The sequence below is a fragment of the Pinus tabuliformis genome, chromosome 9, assembly GCF_031772625.1.
Source record: "Pinus tabuliformis cultivar Carrire ecotype Pingquan chromosome 9, CPIR1, whole genome shotgun sequence".
Classification (NCBI taxonomy): domain Eukaryota; kingdom Viridiplantae; phylum Streptophyta; class Pinopsida; order Pinales; family Pinaceae; genus Pinus; species Pinus tabuliformis.
Window position 1 is genome coordinate 1,603,594,810 of NC_142307.1, and position 23,882 is coordinate 1,603,618,691.

The window sequence follows — 23,882 nt, forward strand, 5'->3', positions numbered from 1 at the left end:
ACTCTTATGTAATTTTTGACCTTATTGTATTATAATAGAATTAGTCCTATTCAAAAAAAAAAAACAAAAACAAAAACAAAAACAAAAACAAAAACAAAAACAAAAACAATAATGTTAATTGGTGGCAAAATTCATAATTAGTTAGTTGACAATTGGCAGCGAGGACATCTATTATTAATTGATATCCACAAATTCATATATTCATTATTCAAGGAGAACCATGCCACCTAAAATAGTCTATTTACATATACATTAATAATTGCCATCCACAAATTCATAGATTCAATATCACATTCAAGGAAAACCATGTCATCTAAAATAATCCATTGGTGATCCCTAACGAAGCAGTTTTTCACTCATGTCGTCGGTCTCTAGGTGTTGGGTCATTATCTTGTTTCCTTAAATTCTACAAAACCAAGATCTCAACCAATGAAAAACAATTTTAGGTCTTACTTCAATAGTTAAAGCTAGTTTGCCAATATCCCTTGTAATCGTCATTAAGGCCACTCCCAACTAGGTCATGTGTTTTCTAATAGAATCTACTCAACCCTATACATGAAATTGTATACTACCAAAGTAGCAATGTAATCTATTGCTTTTAAGGTATGTCAAACAATAATCTCTTAACATAAACACATATCTTCTGAAGTCGACATTTTGTTCTTCTACAACTGCAATTTCCATTACTGCCATGGCCAAATTATACTGCACTTCACCTTTGGACTTTTCTAATAGCATTGCAAAGCAAAGCAAGGCCTTGGACTCTGTTATAATTTTGCAAGTCTTTGTGTTGTTCTTGGTAAGATTCCACAGAGCCCTAGCTGCTTCTGACTTCATCAATGCCTTAACGATTAGATCCTTGGCCTTTTGTCTTTTCAGATATAGGCCCGATAATGACCGCATTCCCACAATCTTGGCACTTATACGAGTCTGAGCAAGATGATTATTATCATTGATTACCATACTCACAACTGAATAGATGGTCATGGCCGACTTGGTAGGTAGCGTATAATTGTTGTAAACAAGAACATTTCAATATTTTTATTTGGTGGATTTATTTGGTTTAAAATGTATTTCATATATAGATTTAGTTTAATTTTATTGCAAGTTTAAATTAATTTTAATTTAGTTTTTTAGTTTCTCGTTTAAATTAATTAATATTTTAATTTAGTAATTTGGTTTTGTTCACATTGAGGAATTTTTATATACATGCATTTTGATTTAAACGGTAAGGAGATGAGGATATTTTTAACAAAAACTAATGGATATTTAATTTAAGTAAATATTTAATATATTGTTATTTTCATTTTGTCTTTTTTTTTTTACAGAAACTAGTAGGTTGATGTATTAATTCTTGGCTGGAAAGCCATAATTCTAATTACATAGAGATGCACAGAGATCAGATTTCTCTTCTATCAGAATCCAATTGATTTCCCCTCCACTGAGCCTGCGTTTTTTACTAGCTATAGTTCTTGTAACTTTATCTATCTTTCCTAAATTGCTGATACAAACAAACTGCTTCCTTAAAAGACAATAAAACATTTTAAACACACTGATTTAAGGGATGGGGTCCCAGCTTTCCTCTCCATCTCTTAGAAGCGTTCCAAAGGGGGAAACACCGCTTTGTTGGCTTCTGCATCGGCTGCTTTATTGTTTTCTCTCTTAACATGCAGGAACTCCAGATTATCGAAAGTGTTTGTCAGGGCTCTAATTCTGCTGAGGAGTCTTGATAATCTTAAATCTGATGGAGAGGATTTATCCACCATGACCTTAATTATGGACTGGGAGTCTCCAAAGATGATTGCATATTTGATGTCCAGAGAGATGAGCATCTTGAGTCCCTGAAGGAGAGCCAAGGCTTCAGCTTGGATGCTAGAGTTGAAGCCCACTCCCTAGGCATATCAAGCTTCGATTCTGCCATCTGCATTTTTAATGACACCACCTGCTCCAGAATTGCCGGGATTGCCCTTTGTGGCTCCATCAAAGAACAGAGTTTTTCTTGCCTTTATTTTGCATAATTCATCGAGTTCTTCAGTATTGAGGCGGATTTGCCAGTGCTTTAGGGGAGGAGGAGGCCTGACTTTGTCAACGAACTGGAGGCCCAGAGAATCTCCCCAAGCTGTGTCTTGATCACTAAGGCCTTCTCTATCCATCTGATCTCCCATACAGTCCTTCAGGTGACTTTTAATTTTGATCCAGATCATTTTAGGATCGCTCTTTTTGTCATTAAAAATCCTATTGTTTCGTTCCAACCAAATGTGCCAACAGGTGATTTTAGGCAGAGCGAGCCAGGCGGTTTTAATCTGCAGGTTCTGAGTGCCACCAGGATACCTGCGTAACCAATTAGCAAACAGATCTGAGCAATGAATAGGCGTGGTAAAGTCAGCGTTCAGGGGACTTAACGCCGCCTTCCAAAGAGCAGTTGCGAAATTGCATGAAAGCATCAGATGAGCGGCTGATTCTTCATAATTTTCGCACAATGAGCAGCGTGAGGGACCATTGACTCCTCTTTTGCGCAATCTGTCTTCAGTCAGAATCATGTGATGGCAAAGAAGCCACCAGAAAATATCTATCTTGGGGATCGTTGGATGGGACAAGATCCCCTGCCAAGGTCTCGGGTCAGGCGGCGCGTCCGGTTGCTGAGTGAGCTGCTTGTAACCCTGCTGTTACACTAAAAAATGTCACCATGGCTATTTACAGTCGGTATGGCTCAATCAACAGTCATACTACCCTTTTGAGCAAGTCTTATGCCTCTACTATTCATGTCAAACTCCAAGAAAGAGAGAAAGTCTTTATAAAACATGTTTATCTCTGGGTACGCAGGTTCTCTCAAGCCTTGCCTGCGGGTACGCACCTTTTGTTCATAAGGTCTGCGTCCAAGGACGCTCTGTATCTAAAGGGGCAGGTGCGTCCCTCTGAAAAGGTTAAAATGCGCAAGTTTTATCTTCAAAAACTTACTTGTGGTCATTTCTAGAGCATTCTAGAAGGTTGTTTGATGTGTATTGAGCGCCTCCAAATGGTTCATGCACTCCTATCAAAGAGGAACTTATCCCATCAATAAGGGAGTGATCCCATCCAAACAGGGGACTATCCCATTGATGGTGGACCTGATTAACTTCCTCTTGCGCACTATAAAAAGAGGGATTGAGCCAGAAGGAAGAAGGTTGAAAGCTATAGATTTCTAAGGGTAAATGCTGCAAGAATTAGGACTCCCATTTAGAAGCTTGTGAGGAGAGATTGTCATCTTTACTTGTTCTATTTGGAAGTGGGTGAGCTTTGTCAAAGTAGAGGAAGACTCTTGTGGACCCTGGAAGGAGCTTGCACAACACCAAGGCTCAGGTTGTAATGGTTCCTTTTGATTACCTTTAATGCAAATTGGTCCATTCTTCTCAATAACTTGTTGTTTATGGGTTATTTCATGTACTCCTTGGTCTATATGTTGAATATGCTTTGTTTTATGTTATAATTAGGTGCTATTTAATTGTTTGACTGTTGGTGATTACAGGTTTTGGAGAAACGAAGGAGCTCATCTAGATCAACAAAGCTTGGACTTCTACAACAGCGTTTGGACAAAGGTAAGAACGAAACACTTGATTTCTCATATCATAACGTATATTTAGAGAAGGATAGCTCCAGTTTGTTTTGTTTGTCATTAGAATGTCTTAGACTTCTAGGAAGGTCAGTTGTGTCTGCACCCTTGACTGATTCTGTGTGACAAATTGGCGACTCCGCTGGGGATAGAAAGAGACTCGTTGCATGTACCTTGATTTGCGTCATTATGCTGGGGGCATGTGAACTTGTAACAAGCATAGTTTTTCGTTTCAAGCTTGCGTAAACATGAAACCGAATCCGAGCATAGTTCCTTGTCTTGTGTCAAGCTCACTAAAAAATGAAACAACTCCCAGAAGTCTTTCCAAGATCTTGAAAGTAAAGCTTCATTCCATCCACCCCATTGAATGCAATGAAGCTTGGGGGGCATGTACCTTGATTTGCGTCATTATGCTGGGGGCATGTGAACTTGTAACAAGCATAGTTTTTCATTTCAAGCTTGCGTAAACATGAAACCGAATCCGAGCATAGTTCTTTTCCTGTGTCAAGCTCGTTAAAAAATGAAACAAATCCTCCTCTAATTGAGTCGAGAGTTTGACTAGACCTCATAGATGTTAGGTTGTATGTTTAGGTTAGTTATTTCAGTTTTTGCATAATTTTCTTACAGTTTTAGGTCGAGTCTTTCAAATGATCTCGTAACTCAACCTTCATTTCATCCAACTGGTTGAATGAAATGAAGCTGGGGGGCATGCGCTCTAGTAGTTATGCTTAGGGGGCATCAAGCACAGTTTTATCTCTGTTTCAAGCTTGTGTAAAAATGAAACTACTTTGAAGCATAGTTTTTATATGTTTCAAGCTTTTGTAAAAATGAAACCTATCTCGAGTCAATTTCAGTTATTTTCAAGACTCGTTAAACTCAGGAAAATCCCGAGATTATTTTGCTATTTTTCATTCTCGTAAAACAAATGAAAATGCCGAGTTCTTTCCGTCTTTTCCTACTCGTAAATTAAATTGAAAGTCGGCCATATGAGTACATTTTTATCCCTTTTTCGAACTCGTTAAAAATTACGAAAAAGTGAAACCTTGGAGTCATCTTTTAAGCCCTTTTCTGACTCCTAAAATATGAAAAGATTGCCGAGCGTTTCTTTTACACTCGTTAAAATGGAATTAAAAGACGGTCCCCTTATAGCCCTTTTCTGACCGTAAAAACAGGAAAAGGTTGCCGGGTTTTTGTCGTTTCAAACTCGATACTGGAAATAAAATGACGTGTCTTTGATCGCTTTTTACTTTTCAAGTCAGTGACACTAATTATGAAAGTACTCCTTGGTCGCAAGATCAAGCGGTTCCCCCAGGTAATATTTTATACTTTTTTCGGGCTTGAAGGACACAAATTTACGAAAAAGTCCAACTTGGAGTCTCCTTAAGTTTTTCAGACTCTCTAAAATTGAAAAATGCCGAGTTTCTCCTATACTGGGCTCGTTAACCATTTCACAGTAAAGGACCTGTTCAATTACAAACAGGAACGAACCACTCCTTCCTAGGGTTCGAATCAAAACTGGGTTGGACTCATCCGAAGGATGAGCTTATAATCAAGCATATGTTATCCTCCTAAAGCTTGTTAAAAATAAAGAGGTACTTGCCAGAAATAGTGGGGGAAAAGAGAGAAGAACGAGCCTATTTGTTACCTTTTGTCTCAAAAGAAACTTTATCGCCACTCTTGGACACGACACTTTTCATTCACCTGGGTTGGGAAATCTTTTACCTCACAGTGAATCAAACCACTTTTGAAAGTCTTCAACCGGGTTCCAGGGATTAACTTTGAGTTATTTAACACCAAACCATCTGTCGTGTCGTTATGTGTCCAAGAGGTCTGCAAACAAAACTTTCATCTGCAAAATACTTGTCATCCATTTGACCATCCCTGAGTCAGTCCTTACAGCAACATTTCTTCAACTTGAACAATGATTTCGTGTTGTGGGCTTGCCTGCAACGGGTCACTTTCTATCGACATCAGCACATTATCTAGAGAGATGACTTAGAAATCGTCAGTACCTTGAAGTCTGCATGCATCAATGGCAGGTTTCGCGCCTTTGACGTCAGTTTACATCATTGACTTTCGATCAAAGGATTCCGTGAAATGTTCGACATCAACTCATTCATTCACATCTCATGGATTGTACTGGGTACTTTGAGAACCATTGACATTACTGGTGGTCTCTCTCACGCTTGTTAACAGTTTACATCATCGACTGGTAATCAAGTGGTTTCTACCATGTTCGACATCGACTCATTTATTCACATGGCTAGAATCGTACCAATTCGAGAAGTAGGAATGAAGACCCTGGATCAAATCTTTACCATCCAGGCTGCGAGGAGTTTTGTATTCATTATCTAAGTAGACTAATCATAAACAGATGGCTGCGCCCATACTGTGTCTACAAAAGTCTATGATTATGATGTACTGCAAAATCATTCCTGTATCAGAGTAGTTAGTCTGTTAGTTAAAGTTTTTAAATCTGAGTATGGGAATTCCTACCTCAGTGATGATATAATCTTATACATGTATTTTGTGTTGAAAATTGCAGGTTCTGACCAGGTTCTCCACGAGATAATCCTCGAAATGATAAAGCGCTGCACCCTTCCTAGATAATACAAAACCCTAATCTATTCCAGGCTTCGCACTTTAGGGGGCAATCTGTTACACTAAAAAATGTCACCATGGCTATTTACAGTTGGTATGGCTCTATCAACAGTCATACTACCCTCTTAAGCAAGTCTTATGCCTCTGCTATTCATGTCAAACTCCAAGAAAGAGAGAAAGTCTTTATAAATATGTTTATCTCTGGGTACGCAGGTTCTCTCAAACCTTGCCTGCGGGTACGCACCTATTGTTCATAAGGTCTACGTCCAAGGACGCTCTGTATCTAAAGGGACAGGTGCGTCCCTCTGAAAAGGTTAAAATGCGCAAGTTTTATCTTCAAAAACTTACTTGTGGTCATTTCTAGAGCATTCTAGAAGGTTGTTTGATGTGTATTGAGCGCCTCCAGATGGTTCATGCACTCCTATCAAAGAGGAACTTATCCCATCAATAAGGGAGTGATCCCATCCAAAGAGGGGACTATCCCATTGATGGTGGACCTGATTAACTTCCTCTTGAGCACTATAAAAAGAGGCATTGGGCCAGAAGGAAGAAGGTTGAAAGCTATAGATTTCTAAGGGTAAATGCTGCAGGAATTAGGACTCCCATTTAGAAGCTTGTGAGGAGAGATTGTCATCTTTACTTGTTCTATTTGGAAGTGGGTGAGCTTTGTCAAAGTAGAGGAAGACTCTTGTGGACCCTGGAAGGAGCTTGCACAACACCAAGGCTCAAGTTGTAATGGTTCCTTTTGATTACCTTTAATGCAAATTGATCCATTCTTCTCAATAACTTGTTGTTTATGGGTTATTTCATGTACTCCTTGGTCTATATGTTGAATATGCTTTGTTTTATGTTATAATCAGGTGCTATTTAATTGTTTGACTGTTGGTGATTACAGGTTTTGGAGAAACGGAGGAGCTCATCCAGATCAACAAAGCTTGGACTTCTACAACAGCGTTTGGACAAAGGTAAGAACGAAACACTTGATTTCTCATATCATAACGTATATTTAGAGAAGGATAGCTCCAGTTTGTTTTGTTTGTCATTAGAATGTCTTAGACTTCTAGGAAGGTCAGTTGTGTTCGCACCCTTGACTGATTCCGTGTTACAAATTGGCGACTCCACTGGGGATACCATTGATGAGAAAAGTCTTTTCCTTTGTGTGAACTTTGCTTTGAGAAAATTGGTTTATTTTTCTGGTTTTGGCTCTGTGATTCTGTCTCTGGGTGGGTTAGCTTAGGATTAGTTTTATTTTGGTTTTTCTTGAATTTTCTAGTAGGACGCACCCTCTGAGTATTGCACAGTGCGTCCCTGGACGCACTGTCGCTCTGTGCACAGTGCGGGCCCGCACCTGTCGTAACGGGTTGCCTGCGTCCCCTGCTAAAATTTGAGAAAATTCCATTTTTTGCATTTTTGCTCTTAGATTTTGTTTTTTCTTAGTTTTTGCTGCCCAGATCCACTAGTTACCTGCCATAAATCTTCACCTAAGCTTGTTTCATTGGCATTCCTGCTTTAAGCTTTCATCAATTGGGTGTTTTGAGTCTGTTTTTTGAGAAATTCTTAATTTGATTTCCTTTGGTCATTACTTGGAGGTTTGGCTCAGTCTTTTCACAATTTTGCATCTTTTTAAATTGTGTATGAGTGTTAATCGCCTTTGAGTGTTTTTATTTTTTGATCTTTGGAACTCTCACCCAATTTTCTCGACTGGCACTTGATTGGTTCTTATATCACATTAGAATCATCTTGTGTTTGAGAATTCTCTTGCATAGATCACATTTGCATAATTAGAATTCTCATTTTCGGAATATGAATGAAAAATGTGCATAGATTACATTTGCATACTTTTCAAGTGAATTGTGCATAGATTACAATTGCATAGTTTACGTTCTAAAAATTAATCGTAGATTTAGATCAGTTTTCTTTGATTTGAATTTACACAAAAATAAAAATAAAAAAAATGGTTTGGAATTGATTTGCATTAGTTTTTCTTGATAAAATTAGTGCATTAGAGAATTTGTTATATTTTCTCTTAGTGATCAATTTTTGCATTGTTGGAAGTGAATGGAAACTCTCTCCTTACTTTAGTTAGGATTCATCGAATTGAAAAGATTACATTATCATGTTCGATTGCATTCAGTTGAGTCGGGTCATAACACCATTGGTTTCATATCCATTTACCCATTTGAGTAATAGCAGCCTTAATAACACAGCGCTTAATTAAAATTCATCTAGTAATTTTTACATTTCTAGGGCTCTGAAGCACCAACATAGCTTAGGCTAGTGTCTTGGAGTAGGTGAGTACTTAACTCTCCAAGACAGTAAAACCAAACAAGTAGCTGATCTTGTGATAGAATCAAATCCAATTGTTACATTTACACTCTGGGAAAGCTCCTCTTAAAGGAGAAGCACAAGCTCGTGTCCGAACCAGTGAGGGGATCCATCCTCCCTCGTTGGGAACAACGCCAGACAGTACGTATTACAAACGGTAAACCTCGGATTAACCATTGTCGAGGAGCCAGGGGTCACTTATCGGTAAACCTTGGATTACTGTCAAGGAGCCGGTAAGGGGATTGAGCTTGCTACTCTGCCCTTGCGTGCTGTCGGAGTTTAGACTGTTCCCCCAGGTGTACTTGTGGCCGTTGGTAACCTTAGTGACCATAATCTTTAGGATTCTACCCAAGGTGACGGTGGAGGGAAGATCCCACTGTACCTGGAGCAGACGTCGGTTATACTCACTTGGATTTTCCGGGGGGTTCGCTTCACTTCGAGACGGTTAAAGTGGAGGAACTTGTGCCGGTCTATTCATTAAGCAGGTTGCCGGGGTAACTGTTCCACCCGCCACTTCTGTACTGAATTCTGCGATGTTGGATTTCATCACCAACTAGTGTTTTCGGTCCGGAAGGCTACTGTTTGTGTGTGGTTTGACTCCTAGATTTGATAGCGCGTGTTAATTTGTTTGTTTTTACTTTTAGAGACCATAGGTGTGAATTGTGAATTTTAATTGTTAGGTGTGAATTGTGAATTGTTAATTTTAGTTTTAAATTGTTAATAAAATTCACTGAAGTTGAATATAATGGCAAATGTTCCGGAATTTATCAACCTAGGAACCCCTCCTAATGAGAATCCTAGTACTTTTCCTTACTTTGGAAATGTTGGTCCTCCTTATATGGCTACTTTGTCATTACCTGGATTTACAATAGGATTACCGATATGGTTATTTTCAACTTCGTTGGCCCAAAATACTCAAATTGTTCCATCTCAACCGGATGCTTCACCTCAACAGAGTTCACCATCTCAACATCACCAACCTTTTGTTGACCCTTTACCTTCTTCGCCTAATTTTTCTTCCTCCATTTCTTCCTCTTCGCCTGGTAAAAGCCTTGATGCTAGTAACCAGGAGGTTAAGAAGAAGAAGAAAGGGAAGAAGAAGAAAAAGAAGAAGAAGCAAGATAAGAAAGAAGTCAACCAACCAACCATGGCTGTAAGTGTTAATTGTGTTGAGGAAAATTCCGACATGCACCGTAAACCCAAATACCCTTGTAGGCTTTGTAAGGGTGACCACTTCCTTGTGAATTGTCCTGGTATTCCAAAGGTCTTGGAAGTATGGTCAGAAAAATCTCATCATCTTTCCATTGATCCATCAACCAGTGATAGTCAGGTTCCTGGGAAAAAGGGTAAAGTTAGGTTTCCTTGTAAGTTATGCAAAGGGAGTCATCAAACTCACATTTTCCCTCACATGGATGAAGCCTCAACATTGTTGGAAAACCTTACTGTTCCACAGCAAGAATTTCCAACTGGTTACCATAAACTTTCTCCCAACCTATCGTCAACTGACGGAGTGATTGATCTAAATTCAAGTACAGTCGATCACACTCTCCCATTGGAGAGTGAAACTCATGTCACTCAGGTTGATGATCCATTAGTTGATCAAGTGGTCGATTCAATTTCACATTCGGTCGATCCCACTTTCCATTTAGAGAGTGAACTTCATACCGCTCAAGTTCTTCTTGTTACATCAGATTCTTCTATGCTGGGGGGCATTTCACCTGTTCCTACAGAACCCCCTCCAAATACTGAGGTCTTTTCCTTTGATTGGAATAGACTGACAGAACCTCGTCTTCCTTCCTCCATCCCTTTCCAAATCATTGTTAAGGCTGGTGGTAGGGACATACATCGTACACAGGTAGATGAAGGTGCTTCTGTTAGTATTTTATCCTCAACTGTTTGGAAAGCTTTGGGTTCCCCTCAGCTTGCGCCTATTACGCAGAATCTGAAAGCTTTTAACAGAACCATTAGTGAACCTTTAGGGATCCTTCCTAAGTTTTCTATTACCTTGGAAGGTAAAACTGTCTGTATTGATATTATGGTAGTTCGAGGTCCCTTGGATTTCAATTTACTCCTTGGGCGAGACTATGTTTATGCAATGAAAGCTGTTGTATCGACACTCTTTCGCGTGATGTCTTTCCCTCACATTGGAAATATTGTGACTGTAGACCAGCTTTCGTTCCCTAGTCTTGTCTCAACTACCAATAATATGACACCCCTAAATGTTCCTGATTCTAAAGTGGTATCCACCCTGCCACAGGTTAATTATGTGGCAACTGATCCCATGTTTTCAGTTACTGATGTAAGTGAGCCTCTCACTGTTTGCTCACCTTCCTTTGATTTAGATTCGGTAATTGACATAGAAAACTCTATGGGATTACTTGAACACGATGTTATTATCCCTTTCGAGTCCCTTGACATGGATTCCTTCCAGAGAACTATTCTTCCTTCTGATGAAGACCTCTTGGAAGCCATGATCAAGGTGTGTCCATTGACATGTCTTTCTTCCAGTTGGAAGCCATGATCAATGTAGCGAGGATAGTTTTTTCTTGTATCAACCTCATTAAAAAATGAAACAAGGAGCACGAGGATAGTTCCTTTTACTGTGTCAACCTCGTTTAAAAAGGAATCAGTGAGCGAGGAAAGTTCCTTTTACTGTGTCGACCTCGTTAAAAAATGAATCAGTGTGTACGAGGATACTTTGTTCCTCTCTCAACCTCGTTAAAAAATGAAATTGGATGTCGTGAGGATAGTTTCTTCTAGTCTCAACCTCGTTAAAAAATGAAACTGGAAGTCATGAGCATAGTTCCTTGTCTTGTGTCAAGCTCATTAAAAAATGAAACAAGGAGTTGTGAGGAAAGTTCCTTTTACTGTGTCAACCTCGTTAAAAAATGAATCAGTGATAGCGAGGATAGTTTTTTCCTGTATCAACCTCGTTAAAAATGAAATAGGATGTTCGAGGAAAGTTCCTTTTACTGTGTCGACCTCGTTAAAAAAATGAATCAGTGTGTACGAGGAAAGTTCCTTTTACTGTGTCGACCTCGTTAAAAAACGAAGCAGTGTGCATGAGGATAGTTCTTTTACTGAGTCAACCTCATTAAAAAATGAATCAGGTAGATTTTAGGATATGAAGGTAGATTGTAGAAAGTAGGGTTTTGAGGATAGTTCCTGTTACTGAGTCAACCTCGTTAAAAAATGAATCAGGTATGAGGAAAGTTCTTTTCTTGTGTCAACCTCCTTAAAAATGAAACAACTCCCTTTTCAAGTTAAATATTGAAAGTAAACCTTCATTCCATCCAGCCGGTTGAATGCAATGAAGCCTGGGGGGCATGTACCTCGTTTTGCATCATTATGCTGGGGGCATGCGAAGTTTTTGAGCATAGTTCCTTGTCTTGTGTCAAGCTCGTTTAAAAATGAAACAAGGGTAGGTTAAATAGGTAGATTGTAGAGAGTAGTCATGAGCGTAGTTCCTTGTCTTGTGTCAAGCTCATTAAAAAATGAATCAAGGATTTTAGAGCATAGTTCCTTGTCTTGTGTCAAGCTCGTTAAAAAATGAATCAAGGTTTTTAGAGTAAAGTTTTTGTTAGGTAGATTGTATAGAGTAGTTATGAGCATAGTTCCTTATCTTGTGTCAAGCTCGTTTAAAAAATGAAACAAGGGTTTGAGGATAGTTCTTTTCCTGTGTCAACCTCACTAAAAAATGAAACAACTCCCATGAGTCTTTCCACGATCTTGAAAGTAAAGCTTCATTCCATCCACCTCATTGAATGCAATGAAGCTTGGGGGGCATGTACCTCGTTTTGCATCATTATGCTGGGGGCATGTGAACTTATAACAAGCATAGTTTTTCGTTTCAAGCTTGTGTAAACATGAAACCAAATCTGAGCATAGTTCTTTTCCTGTGTCAAGCTCGTTAAAAAATGAAACAAATCCTCCTCTACTTGAGTCGAGAGTTTGACGAGATCTAGGTTAAGTTGTATATTCAGGTTAGTTATTTCAGTGTTTTGCATAATTTTCTTACAGTTTTAGGTCGATTTTTTCAAACGATCTTGTAACTCAAACCTTCATTTCATTCAACTGGCTGAATGAAATGAAGCTGGGGGGCATGCACTCTAGCAGTTACGCTTAGGGGGCATCAAGCACAGTTTTCTCTCTGTTTCAAGTTTGTGTAAAAATGAAACTACATTGAAGCATAGTTTTTCTCTGTTTCAAGCTTTTGTAAAAATGAAACCTATCTCGAGTCAATTTTAGTTATTTTCAAGACTCGTTAAACTCATGAAAATACCGAGATTATTTTGCTATTTTTCATTCTCGTAAAACAAATGAAAATGCCGAGTTCTTTCCGTCTTTTCCTGCTCGTAAATTAAATTGAAAGTCGGCCATGTGAGTACATTTTTATCCCTTTTTCGAACTTGCTAAAACTTATGAAAAAGTGAAACCTTGGAGTTCTCTTTAAGCCCTTTTCAAACTCCTAAAACATGAAAAGATTGCCAAGCGTTTCTTTTACACTCGTTAAAACAGAATTAAAAGACGGTCCCCTTATAGCTCTTTTCTGACCGTAAAATCAGGAAAAGATTGCCCGGTTTTTTTCGTTTCAAACTCGATACTGGAAATAAAACGACGTGTCTTTGATCACTTTTTACTTTTCAGGTCAGTGACACTAATTATGAAAGTACTCCTTGGTCGCAAGATCAAGCGGTTCCCCCAAGTATTATTTTATACTTTTTCGGGCTTGAGGGACACAAATTTACGAAAAAGTTCAACTTGGAGTTTCCTTAAGTTTTTCAGACTCTCTAAAATTGAAAAACGCCGAGTTTCTCCTATACTGGGCTCGTTAACCATTTCACAATAAAGGACCTGTTCAATTACAAACAGGAACGAACCACTCCTTCCTAGGGTTCGAATCAAAACTGGGTTGGACTCATCCGAAGGATGAGCTTATAATCAAGCATATGTTATCCTCCTCAAGCTTGTTAAAAATAAAGAGGTACTTGCCAGAAATGGTGGGGGAAAAGAGAGAAGAACGAGCCTATTTGTTACCTTTTGTCTCAAAAGAAACTTTATCGCCACTCTTGGACACGACACTTTTCATTCACCTGGGTTGGGAAATCTTTTACCTCACAGTGAATCAAACCACTTTTGAAAGTCTTCAACCGGGTTCCGGGGATTAACTTTGAGTTATTTAACACCAAACCATCTGTCGTGTCGTTATGTGTCCAAGAGGTCTGCAAACAAAACTTTCATCTGCAAAATACCTTGTCATCCATTTGACCATCCCTGAGTCAGTCCTTACAGCAACATTTCTTCAACTTGAACAATGATTTCGTGTTATGGGCTTGCCTGCAACGAGTCTCTTTCTATCGACATCAGCACATTATCTAGAGAGATGACTTAGAAATCGTCAGTGCCTTGAAGTCTGCATGCATCAATGGCAGGTTTCTCGCCTTTGACGTCAGTTTACATCATTGACTTTCGATCGAAGGATTCCGTGAAATGTTCGACATCAACTCATTCATTCACATCTCATGGATTGTACTGGGTACTTTGAGAACCATTGACATTACTGGTGGTCTCTCTCACGCTTGTTAACAGTTTACATCATCGACTGGTAATCAAGTGGTTTCTACCATGTTCGACATCGACTCATTTATTCGCATGGCTAGAATCGTACCAATTCGAGAAGTAGGAAAGAAGACCCTGGATCGAATCTTTACCATCCAGGCTGCGAGGAGTTTTGTATTCATTATCTAAGTAGACTAACCATAAACAGATGGCTGCGTCCATACTGTGTCTACAAAAGTCTATGATTATGATGTACTGCAAAATCATTTTTGTATCAGAGTAGTTAGTCTGTTAGTTAAAATTTTAATCTGAGTATGGGAATGCCTACCTCAGTGATGATATAATCTTATATATGTATTTTGTGTTGAAAATTGCAGGTTCTGACCAGGTTCTCCACGAGATAATCCTCGAAATGATAAAGCGCTTCACCCTTCCTAGATAATACAAAACCCTAATCTATTCCAGGCTTCGCACTTTAGGGGGCAATCTGTTACACTAAAAAATGTCACCATGGCTATTTACAGTCGGTATGGCTCAATCAACAGTCATACTACCCTTTTGAGCAAGTCTTATGCCTCTACTATTCATGTCAAACTCCAAGAAAGAGAGAAAGTCTTTATAAAACATGTTTATCTCTGGGTACGCAGGTTCTCTCAAGCCTTGCCTGCGGGTACGCACCTTTTGTTCATAAGGTCTGCGTCCAAGGACGCTTTGTATCTAAAGGGGCAGGTGTGTCCCTCTGAAAAGGTTAAAATGCACAAGTTTTATCTTCAAAAACTTACTTGTGGTCATTTCTAGAGCATTCTAGAAGGTTGTTTGATGTGTATTGAGCGCCTCCAGATGGTTCATGCACTCCTATCAAAGAGGAACTTATCCCATCAATAAGGGAGTGATCCCATCCAAAGAGGGGACTATCCCATTGATGGTGGACCTGATTAACTTCCTCTTGAGCACTATAAAAAGAGGGATTGAGCCAGAAGGAAGAAGGTTGAAAGCTATAGATTTCTAAGGGTAAATGTTGCAGGAATTAGGACTCCCATTTAGAAGCTTGTGAGGAGAGATTGTCATCTTTACTTGTTCTATTTGGAAGTGGGTGAGCTTTGTCAAAGTAGAGGAAGAATCTTGTGGACCCTGGAAGGAGCTTGCACAACACCAAGGCTCAGGTTGTAATGGTTCCTTTTGATTACCTTTAATGCAAATTGGTCCATTCTTCTCAATAACTTGTTGTTTATGGGTTATTTCATGTACTCCTTGGTCTATATGTTGAATATGCTTTGTTTTATGTTATAATCAGGTGCTATTTAATTGTTTGACTGTTGGTGATTACAGGTTTTGGAGAAACGGAGGAGCTCATCCAGATCAACAAAGCTTGGACTTCTACAACAGCGTTTGGACAAAGGTAAGAACGAAACACTTGATTTCTCATATCATAACGTATATTTAGAGAAGGATAGCTCCAGTTTGTTTTGTTTGTCATTAGAATGTCTTAGACTTCTATGAAGGTCAGTTGTGTCCGCACCCTTGACTGATTCCGTGTGACACCTGCGAGACTGTATACTTACCTGGGATCGATCCCCATCCTCGTGTATCTGCCTTGCTGATATTTAGAGGAGCTTTACCTTTTAATTGACTAAGGAGATTGGAGTAGTCTTTAGACAGGTGCGATGGCACCTCAATGTTTCTCCAGCGCTGCCAATTGTTGTTTTCCCATTGTGATAAATCCCACAGTGTTTTGACTCCAGCGTTGTCCATCCACTCTTTTAACAGGGTCAGAGAACAATCATCCACGATGGGGTCGCTGCCCATAATGCGGTCCTCCCATATGTTAATACACTTCCCGTTTCCAGGGATCTAGTGCATGTGTTGTTTGATTAAAGCAGAGGCTCTGTCGCATAGTTTATGAATCATAGTTCCAGAGGTGGTGATAGGATTGTCAAGACAACGAGTTCTCTGCCCACGGAAGTACTTTTTCCACATCACAAGCTGAGCCTAGCCCGGATTTGGCGCGATTATCCTCCATAACAGCTTTGCGCCTAAGGCAATATTTTGTTTGTTGATGTTCTTGAAATGCAGTCCCCCTTCCATTCTCGGCAAGGAGATTGTGTCCCAGCTTACTAAAGGAATTCTCTTCTCATTAGCTTTCCCTCCTTTCCAGAAAAAAATTCCTGATATACTCCTCAATTTTCCTTGTGATGCCAAGAGGAGCCATCATCACTGCAGCCTGATAGATAGGAAGGCTATTTAGTACAGCTTTTATGAGCATAGTCTTACCTGCTAGGTTGAGCCAGTTGTATCCCCACGAACAGATTTTTGACTTCATTTTTTCCAGCAAAGGCAACCAGTCTTTGCTGAGGGCTCTTTTTTGGAAGATAGGAAGTCCCAGGTATTTGAAGGATGACCAAGCAGAGGAGGCTGAAAAACCAAAACAATTAGAAATGGCTTGGATCGTTCTGACCTTTATATTCCAACAGAAGATGTGACATTTGCCTTTGTTGAGGTTACTTCCTGAGTCCTCACAATAGACATCCAGCACTTCCTTGAATTTTTTAGCTGAAGGAAGGGAGGCAGCGCCCAGGAGAAGAGTATCATCCGCAAACAGAGCATGGTTTATACTTTTGACGCCTCTTGCGATGTTTATTCCCATTATTTCTTGATCAGCCTGCTTTTTGTTCAAGAGGAAACTAAGGACGGAGGCTTGGATAACGAAGAGCAAGGGTGATAAAGGGCACCCTTGCCTCAGCCCTCTGGAGGCCTTGAAAAAGTCTGTGGCCCTTCCATTCACCAAAGGGGTGATCCAAGGCTCACTGATACAAGCCTTGATCCAGGTGATGAATTTGGGACAAAACCCAAATTTGTGCAAGACATCCAGCAGAAATCTGTGCCTTACCCTATCAAAGGCACTTTCAAGGTCTAGTTTGACCACCATGCCTTTCTCTTTCCGGGTCAAGCTTGAGTGGATCGCCTCTTGGACCAGGATAAAGTTGTCCACAATCTGTCTTCCCTGGATGAAGCCTCCCTGGTTCTCTGGAATAATGGAAGGAAGAATAGATTTCAGCCTATTGGCAATCACTTTTGTTATCAGCTTGTAACCTATGTTACAAAGAGAGATAGGGCGGAATCTGGAGAAAGTGAAAGTGTTGGCTCCTTTTTCCTTAGGGATAAGGGCTAAGAAAGCCGAGTTGGTACCTCCTCCTATTTTCTGGCAAGCTTGTGATTTTCGAACCATTCTGCCTAAATCTTTTTCCACAATCTGCTAGCAAGTTTGCAAGAATCTGGCAGTGAATCCATCTAGGCTTGGAGCCTTGTCAGGCTCCATGGCAAACAAGGCGGCTTTAATTTCCTCATTAGTGACATCTGCTTCCAATAATTGGTTCTTTCTGGCCGAGATCAGAGTTGGTACCTCATTCACTAAGGATGACATCTGCCCTTGGTCCTCTTTTTCACTATACAGGCTTTTGAAATGACGGAAGGCGGCATTTTTTATGCTTTGGATGTCTCTGTGGGTATTGTTCTCTTCCTTGATTTCAGAGATGGAGTTAAAATTTTTCCAAGCCTGAGATTGCTTGTGAAAGAAAACAGAGTTCCTATCTCCTGCATTTAGCCAAAGCCTGAGAGATTTGACCCTCCAATACTCTTCCTCGGCCAAGCTTGCTTTTAGAAGCTTTTGCTGGAGCTCAGCTTCCTTATCCAGGACTTCTTTTGTGATCACTTCATTTTCCGTATTCAACTGATGGATCTTGAGGCATTTTTGAGTCTTTTTCCTTTCCACTGCTGGATTGGGAAGGGATTTAGCCCAAGTTTTCAGTGCAGCCTTCACTCTGCTGAGATTTTCTTCCCAAACGAAGAAGGTAGAGCCGTTGACAGGCTGCTTCCATGTATTTTTTATTAGCTGCATGAAGGTCTGCTCCTTGACCCACAGGGGGCTAAATTTAAAAGGAATGGGGCCTTGATCCATATGGGCCACGAGGTCTAGTTTGATGGGTCTGTGATCAGAAACGCTGCAAGGGAGAATGTACATTCTAGATTCTAAACCAAGAAGAAGAAAAGAACTTTGAACAAAAAATCTGTCTAACCTTGCAGCGATGTGACCCAGGCCGAGCCTTCTATTGGACCAAGTGTATTTGCCCGATGAGGGTTTGATGTTGATCATGTCCCAGTCCTGAAGCAAATCATCCACCCATTCGCGCGCCGGGTCCCTTACTATGCTTCCTCCGCGTTTTTCGGCCAAGGATAAGGTGAGGTTTAGATCTCCGACAATGATGATGTTTTACAGGGCTTCAGAATCTGCCAATCCTCTAATGGATTCCCATCAGATCTTTTTCTCTCCAGCGCTGACTGGAGCATACACATTAATAAGGCAAAGGGTCTCATCTGAGTCCACATGCTTCAGCTTTGTTAACAACCAGTGAGAGTTGGCGATCTCTTGAACCTTCATGAATTTGTTTGTGTTCCATAAAGTGCCTAGGCCTCCTGAGGCACCCCGGGCTGAGACTGCTTGCCCTTCACTTCTTTTCCATAGATTTTTTCCTATGTGGAGGAAGGCCTTATCCTCCATTTTGGTCTCCTGGATGAGTAGTATGTCAGGAGAATCGGATCTTATCAGACTTTTGATGGCTTCTTCTTTTATTTTGCTCCCCATACCCCTGCAATTCCAGGAGACGATCTTCATCATTTGCTTTTGGAATGGGGAGCTCCTTTAGAGCTCTGGATCTGGTTTCTAGTCATCTTTGATGTTTTAGCCAAGAGTTTCTTGAGGGTAGGCTGGCTTCCTTGCACTTTGTCTTTGTATGTCTCCTGCTCTCTCTTTTCTCGGGCGGATTTTCGGCCTCTCATTGATCATCTGGGCGAAGATTGTGCACCTGCTATTTCTCCTTCTTCTTCTGAATCCTCTGAGCTTTACACATCCTCAGTCTCTTCTGAGGGTATCTCTTCCGTTATGACTGTATTTTTTTCGACTTGCTTTGACTTCGGCGGGGGCTCATTGTGAGATGATCCTTCATTTTGTATCTCTGCTCCTTGAGAATTTTCTGTTGCTGAACTTAATTGAATAAATTTATTTCCTTGTTCTTCCATGTGAGGGGTTTGGAGCCCTGAGCCAGTCTGAGGGGCTTTGGCATTGTTATTGCCGGATCTTGGTGTTTTGTTTTTGGCTCTTTTAACCTGAGTCCATCCTTCCTCCTTACCCTTCTCTGCTTCACTGTTCTTCGGACAACCTCTAGCAAAATGGCTGTAGACGTGGCATTTCCTGCACTTAAACGGGAGCTGCTCATAGTCTAGTTTTTGGACATGCGACCAGCTACCCACTTTAATCTTTATCGCCTCCGGCAGACCGACCTCCAGATCAACTTCAACACAGATTCTAGCGCAGTCGAATTGATCTTTGTTGTTGGCACGATCAATGAATTTACCTAAGGTATTTCCGATGTGCATGAGGGATTCCCAGTTCCAGCAATGCATTGGCAGGTTGGGCAAACGAACCCACACAGGGACGGTTGAGGGGACATCCACTGCTGGATCGAAATCAGGCGTCCATTTGTTAAGATACAGCCCTTGAGGGCCCATGAAATAAGGGCCATTGCGGAATATCAGCTCCTTGTCTTCTTTTTCAGCAAATTCAAACAGGAAAAAACCCTTCCCCAGAAAATACGAGGTAACTCTGCTCTTAATGAGCGGCGCCCAGTTCCTTGCGACCCAACTCTCTGTAGTTTTGGGGGAGGGCCAGAGCCTAGTGAACTTCCCACCACGTTCAGCAAGAGAGAGGGCGACCTGGATCAGCTTCTCGGGAGGAAGCGAGATCTCAGGGATGTCATCCAAGCGTTTTACAAATTTCGCTGCCTCAGACGTTTTATTTTTAGGAAGGGATCTCAACAGGTTAACAAAAGCCTCAGCTTCAGAAGGGGCCGAAGGAGGCTCCATTGGATCAAATTTAGCTCGATCCAGCCGAGCTCAACCTTGAGCAGCGGGCATAGCCCCCAGATCAGCTCAGATTGATCAAAGAGGCAGGATCCGGATCGCCAAAGGATGGAACAACGTCGCGCGGAGGGCCGAGTCGGCGGTTCAGCAGTCGCTAACCCTAGATCGCAGCGCGGTCGATCGAGTTCTATATCATACGCACAGTTCACAAGAAAAAAACATTTCCTGTTATTTTCATTTTGTTATTGTGTATAGTCAGCTTAAATATTTAATTATTGTTTATTTTTCAAATAATAATAAAATTTAATTTATTAAATTATAAAAGAATAAATTTTTAAAAAGTTGATAGTTATGATTAACAAGAAAGAAATAGATATGAATATTGATTCTTATTTTAAAGTGTTTTTATGATGGTTTTAACATCACTATTGTTTACATGTTCATTTATAAGGAATTTAGAAAATGGAGGAAAATAGACATGAATGGGATGTAATTATCAAAGGCACCAAGCAAGTGTTCACTTGTCTTGTTGGTGATTTTGTTGGGATCTTGAGCCGATCTAAATTATCTGGCCTTAATCACCATTGTGCTATCATACACAATCTCCCTCCAATTCCTCCATGTCAAATCGGTCGGGTAAGAGGTGAAAATGCTAAGTGGGTTATCAAATCAACAAGTGCAGTTAAAAGACAAAATGCAAAAAGACAATATAATTTAGATGAAAGGCTATGTTGCGCACGACAACAAGCATATAAAATATTTGTCAATGAAAAAAATTATTTTAGCTATAAGTATTTATTATATTTGCATATGTTTTTAATAATATGAATTTATTGTTGAGGACTAAATTCATTGAAACTTGTTTTCAGAGTCAGTTGCTACATTTTAACAGCTCAATGACACTTCAAAGCAAAAAAATTGTGAAAAAAATCATCATTGGGATCAGAGTCTACCTCGTAGACATATGGACACAATGAAGCGCATAGATAATGCTTTAAAATGGAAAGTAAGGACGAAGGTTCTTGATGATGTAGGGGAAGAAGGATTAGATGGGAATACCCATATATTAAACTTTGATGAAACTAATAATAACAATGACTACACAATTGAGTCCATTTTTTGCATGTATTAAGACATTTTAACATTAAATGATATTTACTTTTATTATAAATTGTATACTAATTTCCCATTGTTATTGATATGCATAGCCTAATCAACAAAATTCCCTAGAGAGATCTCCACATAGTTTGGTTGCTAAATATAGATCCATAGACTTGGATATACAACAAACTTCAAGCTACCAACCATTATGACACTCACCAAGATTTCAAGGGGTTATTGGGCCAGTAAGTTTTTAATCCATATAACATATTCCACAAAAACATTAATATATAAATCGTTATGTTTTACTATAATGATGGGATGAGAAATGGATGTTCTATATTTTATATTGTTATCCTTAATTTGTTTTGATTATATATGTGTGTGTGTGTGTGTTGTTTCTTGTTTAAGGTGCAGGTGTTGCCTTTGGAACCAATGCAATCAATGAAAACCGTAGAATATGGTCAAAGTCTTTAGAAGAATGGAAATGAAATGGTTCAAATGCTACAACCATCTTCACATCTAATGTCACAATGCAAAGTCAGTTTATATTCATTTATACTCTTATAATTTTATCATATTTTTATATTTAATTCTATTTGAGTCACATACTTATATCTATTTATAATCTAATGTTTACAGTAATGAATATACATCTCCTAAAACACCTTTGCACATGTATGATGGCGGACATGATAGTCAACAAAAATCACATTCTCCTCAACCATTGCGACATTCATCTCGACTTCAAGATAATTTAAGAGAGGTAAGTTATATATGATATATCTTAGCTCATAATAACATTGACATAATTTTTTATAATTTGAAACTACATAGTTAATTAATGCATTGTATTTTCATTTTTGTTACATAGTCCCCATATTTTCATTATATCTATGTGGATTTTGATATTTATTGATAATGTTGTAATTTTGATAGAAAACCAAAAAGCTAAATGTTGATGCTATGGGTAAAAGGACCAAAATCATGCCAAAGGACTTGAAAGCACATGGGTTCAAGTCACACAAACAATACATAGAGCATATATGTTCAACTAGCATTTCTCTCACTAAACCCACTAGGTTTGCTACTTTGAAGTCTAAACATTCCACCAAGTTTAAATAACTTGGGCTACAATATTATAACTTTAGCCATTGCTTCGTATATAAAGGGGCGATAAGGACCATTTCAATAAATTAACTTTCTTTTCTTTCTTTTTTTAATGTTTTGAATACCAATACTTTTGGCACCTAAAACATGAAAGATACATTTTGTTTAATGAGAACTAGTTTTACTTAGATATATAAAGTATTTGAATAAATCTCATTTTGTTTGTGGAATATTACATGTGCTCCCTCCAACTAGGCATATATCTTTATCATTTTTGAACATCAAAAAGTTTTGAAAAAAACTTGCTAAAGTTGATGATGGTTTGAATGTTATTAGCGTGTTTAGAAGTGAAATTTGGTTTATAACAAATGTTGTTTAAAAGGGTATCAATCTTTAGAATATTATATATAGTTTAGTCACATGTTTTGTTGGTATTTCTTTACACTATGGATGGCTAGAAATATACGATATTCAAGATAGAATTTGAGTCATTGAAGAGTTAGTAATAAAAATTCAAAAAAAGGTGTGATTTTTATTTACGAAATATTATATACAATATATGTATTTAAAGATGCATATTTTGTTTGAATGCATTTATTTACATAAAGATTGTTAATAGTTGTTCATTTAAATTTAAATGTTAATAGATGAAACATGTTTTTATCTTTAGATTATAAAATATTCTTATAATTATGATTATAAAGAAAAAAGTGTATCCTTTTTTTTGTTGATTTGAATGTAAACTTTATATATAAAAAATAATTGTCATTGTTTTCAAAAGTGTTATAAATAACCCGGATGCGGGTGGTATCAAGTCATATTTATGACAAGCCGCATAACACAGGCAGCTGGCCTGGCAGACGGCAGGTGGAACGTTTGCAGGGTACGCGTAGCAGGTGGGCAACAGGGCTTAAGTGTAAGTGAATTCAATTCTGAGCAGTCTCGAATGTTGGTTCTGCAGTCCGTCATTAACGCATGCATGCGTGAACGGCAGAGAATTTGGTATATTGTCATGGATCGGTTCATCACGCCTGTTTCAGTCACTGGAGCGATTCATAGCGCGACAGAGCTGCCTCAGAACCTCTGTCTAGTGTTTTGAATCTGGCTGTTAGCGTGGATTTGTAAATTCCTCGAAGCTGTTTGCGTTCCTCAGGTAATAGATTTACTCGGTTTCAATCTCTCTGTTTGTCAATTTATGCTTCTGAGGATGCCTCGACGCCGCGGTGTTCCTCGCAGAGGTAGTCATACAGGGAATAAGGGCCAACCTTCTCGCCCTGTTCCTCAGAATGTTATCCCTATTGCCTTTGCATCCCCTTCTTCTCCACCTCTGGAACAAGCCAGGCCCATTCCGAATAGTTCATTCCAGACCGCCAGATTCACTTTCCAAAGCCGGCTTAATAGGCCTGTTTTGACAGCAAGCCTTACTATCGTTCTCGCGGAGGAAGACAGTAGCCAGGTCAGCTCGGCTACAACTACCCCCTCTCAATCTTAGGGAGACAGTGTGCTTCTCGGGGATCTGACAAGGATGGTGTTCCAGGCAGATAATCAGCAAGAGGTTGGCCATGTCTTGGAGGTGCCACAACAACCCGTGGATCCGGCTCAAAATGATATAGTGCCTTGCGGCCCGACTCAGTGGGCAGGCGATGTTTTAAATTTGGTGACCACTCCTGATGGCGGCGAACCT

At 39.4% G+C, this 23,882-nt stretch overlaps 1 protein-coding gene across 1 annotated transcript; it reads right to left on the minus strand.

Moving 5' to 3' along the window:
- Positions 1-17,327: 17,327 nt before the first annotated feature.
- LOC149154904 (uncharacterized) lies at positions 17,328-18,092 on the minus strand. The gene has a single exon (XM_089444248.1). It carries the CDS (start codon positions 18,090-18,092, stop codon positions 17,328-17,330), a length of 765 nt encoding a protein of 254 aa, XP_089300374.1.
- Positions 18,093-23,882: the final 5,790 nt, after the last annotated feature.

Excerpts from the sequence above, each read along its gene's own strand:
- LOC149154904 (XM_089444248.1), bottom strand. The coding sequence starts at position 18,092 with ATGTACATTCTCCCTTGCAGCGTTTCTGATCACAGACCCATCAAACTA.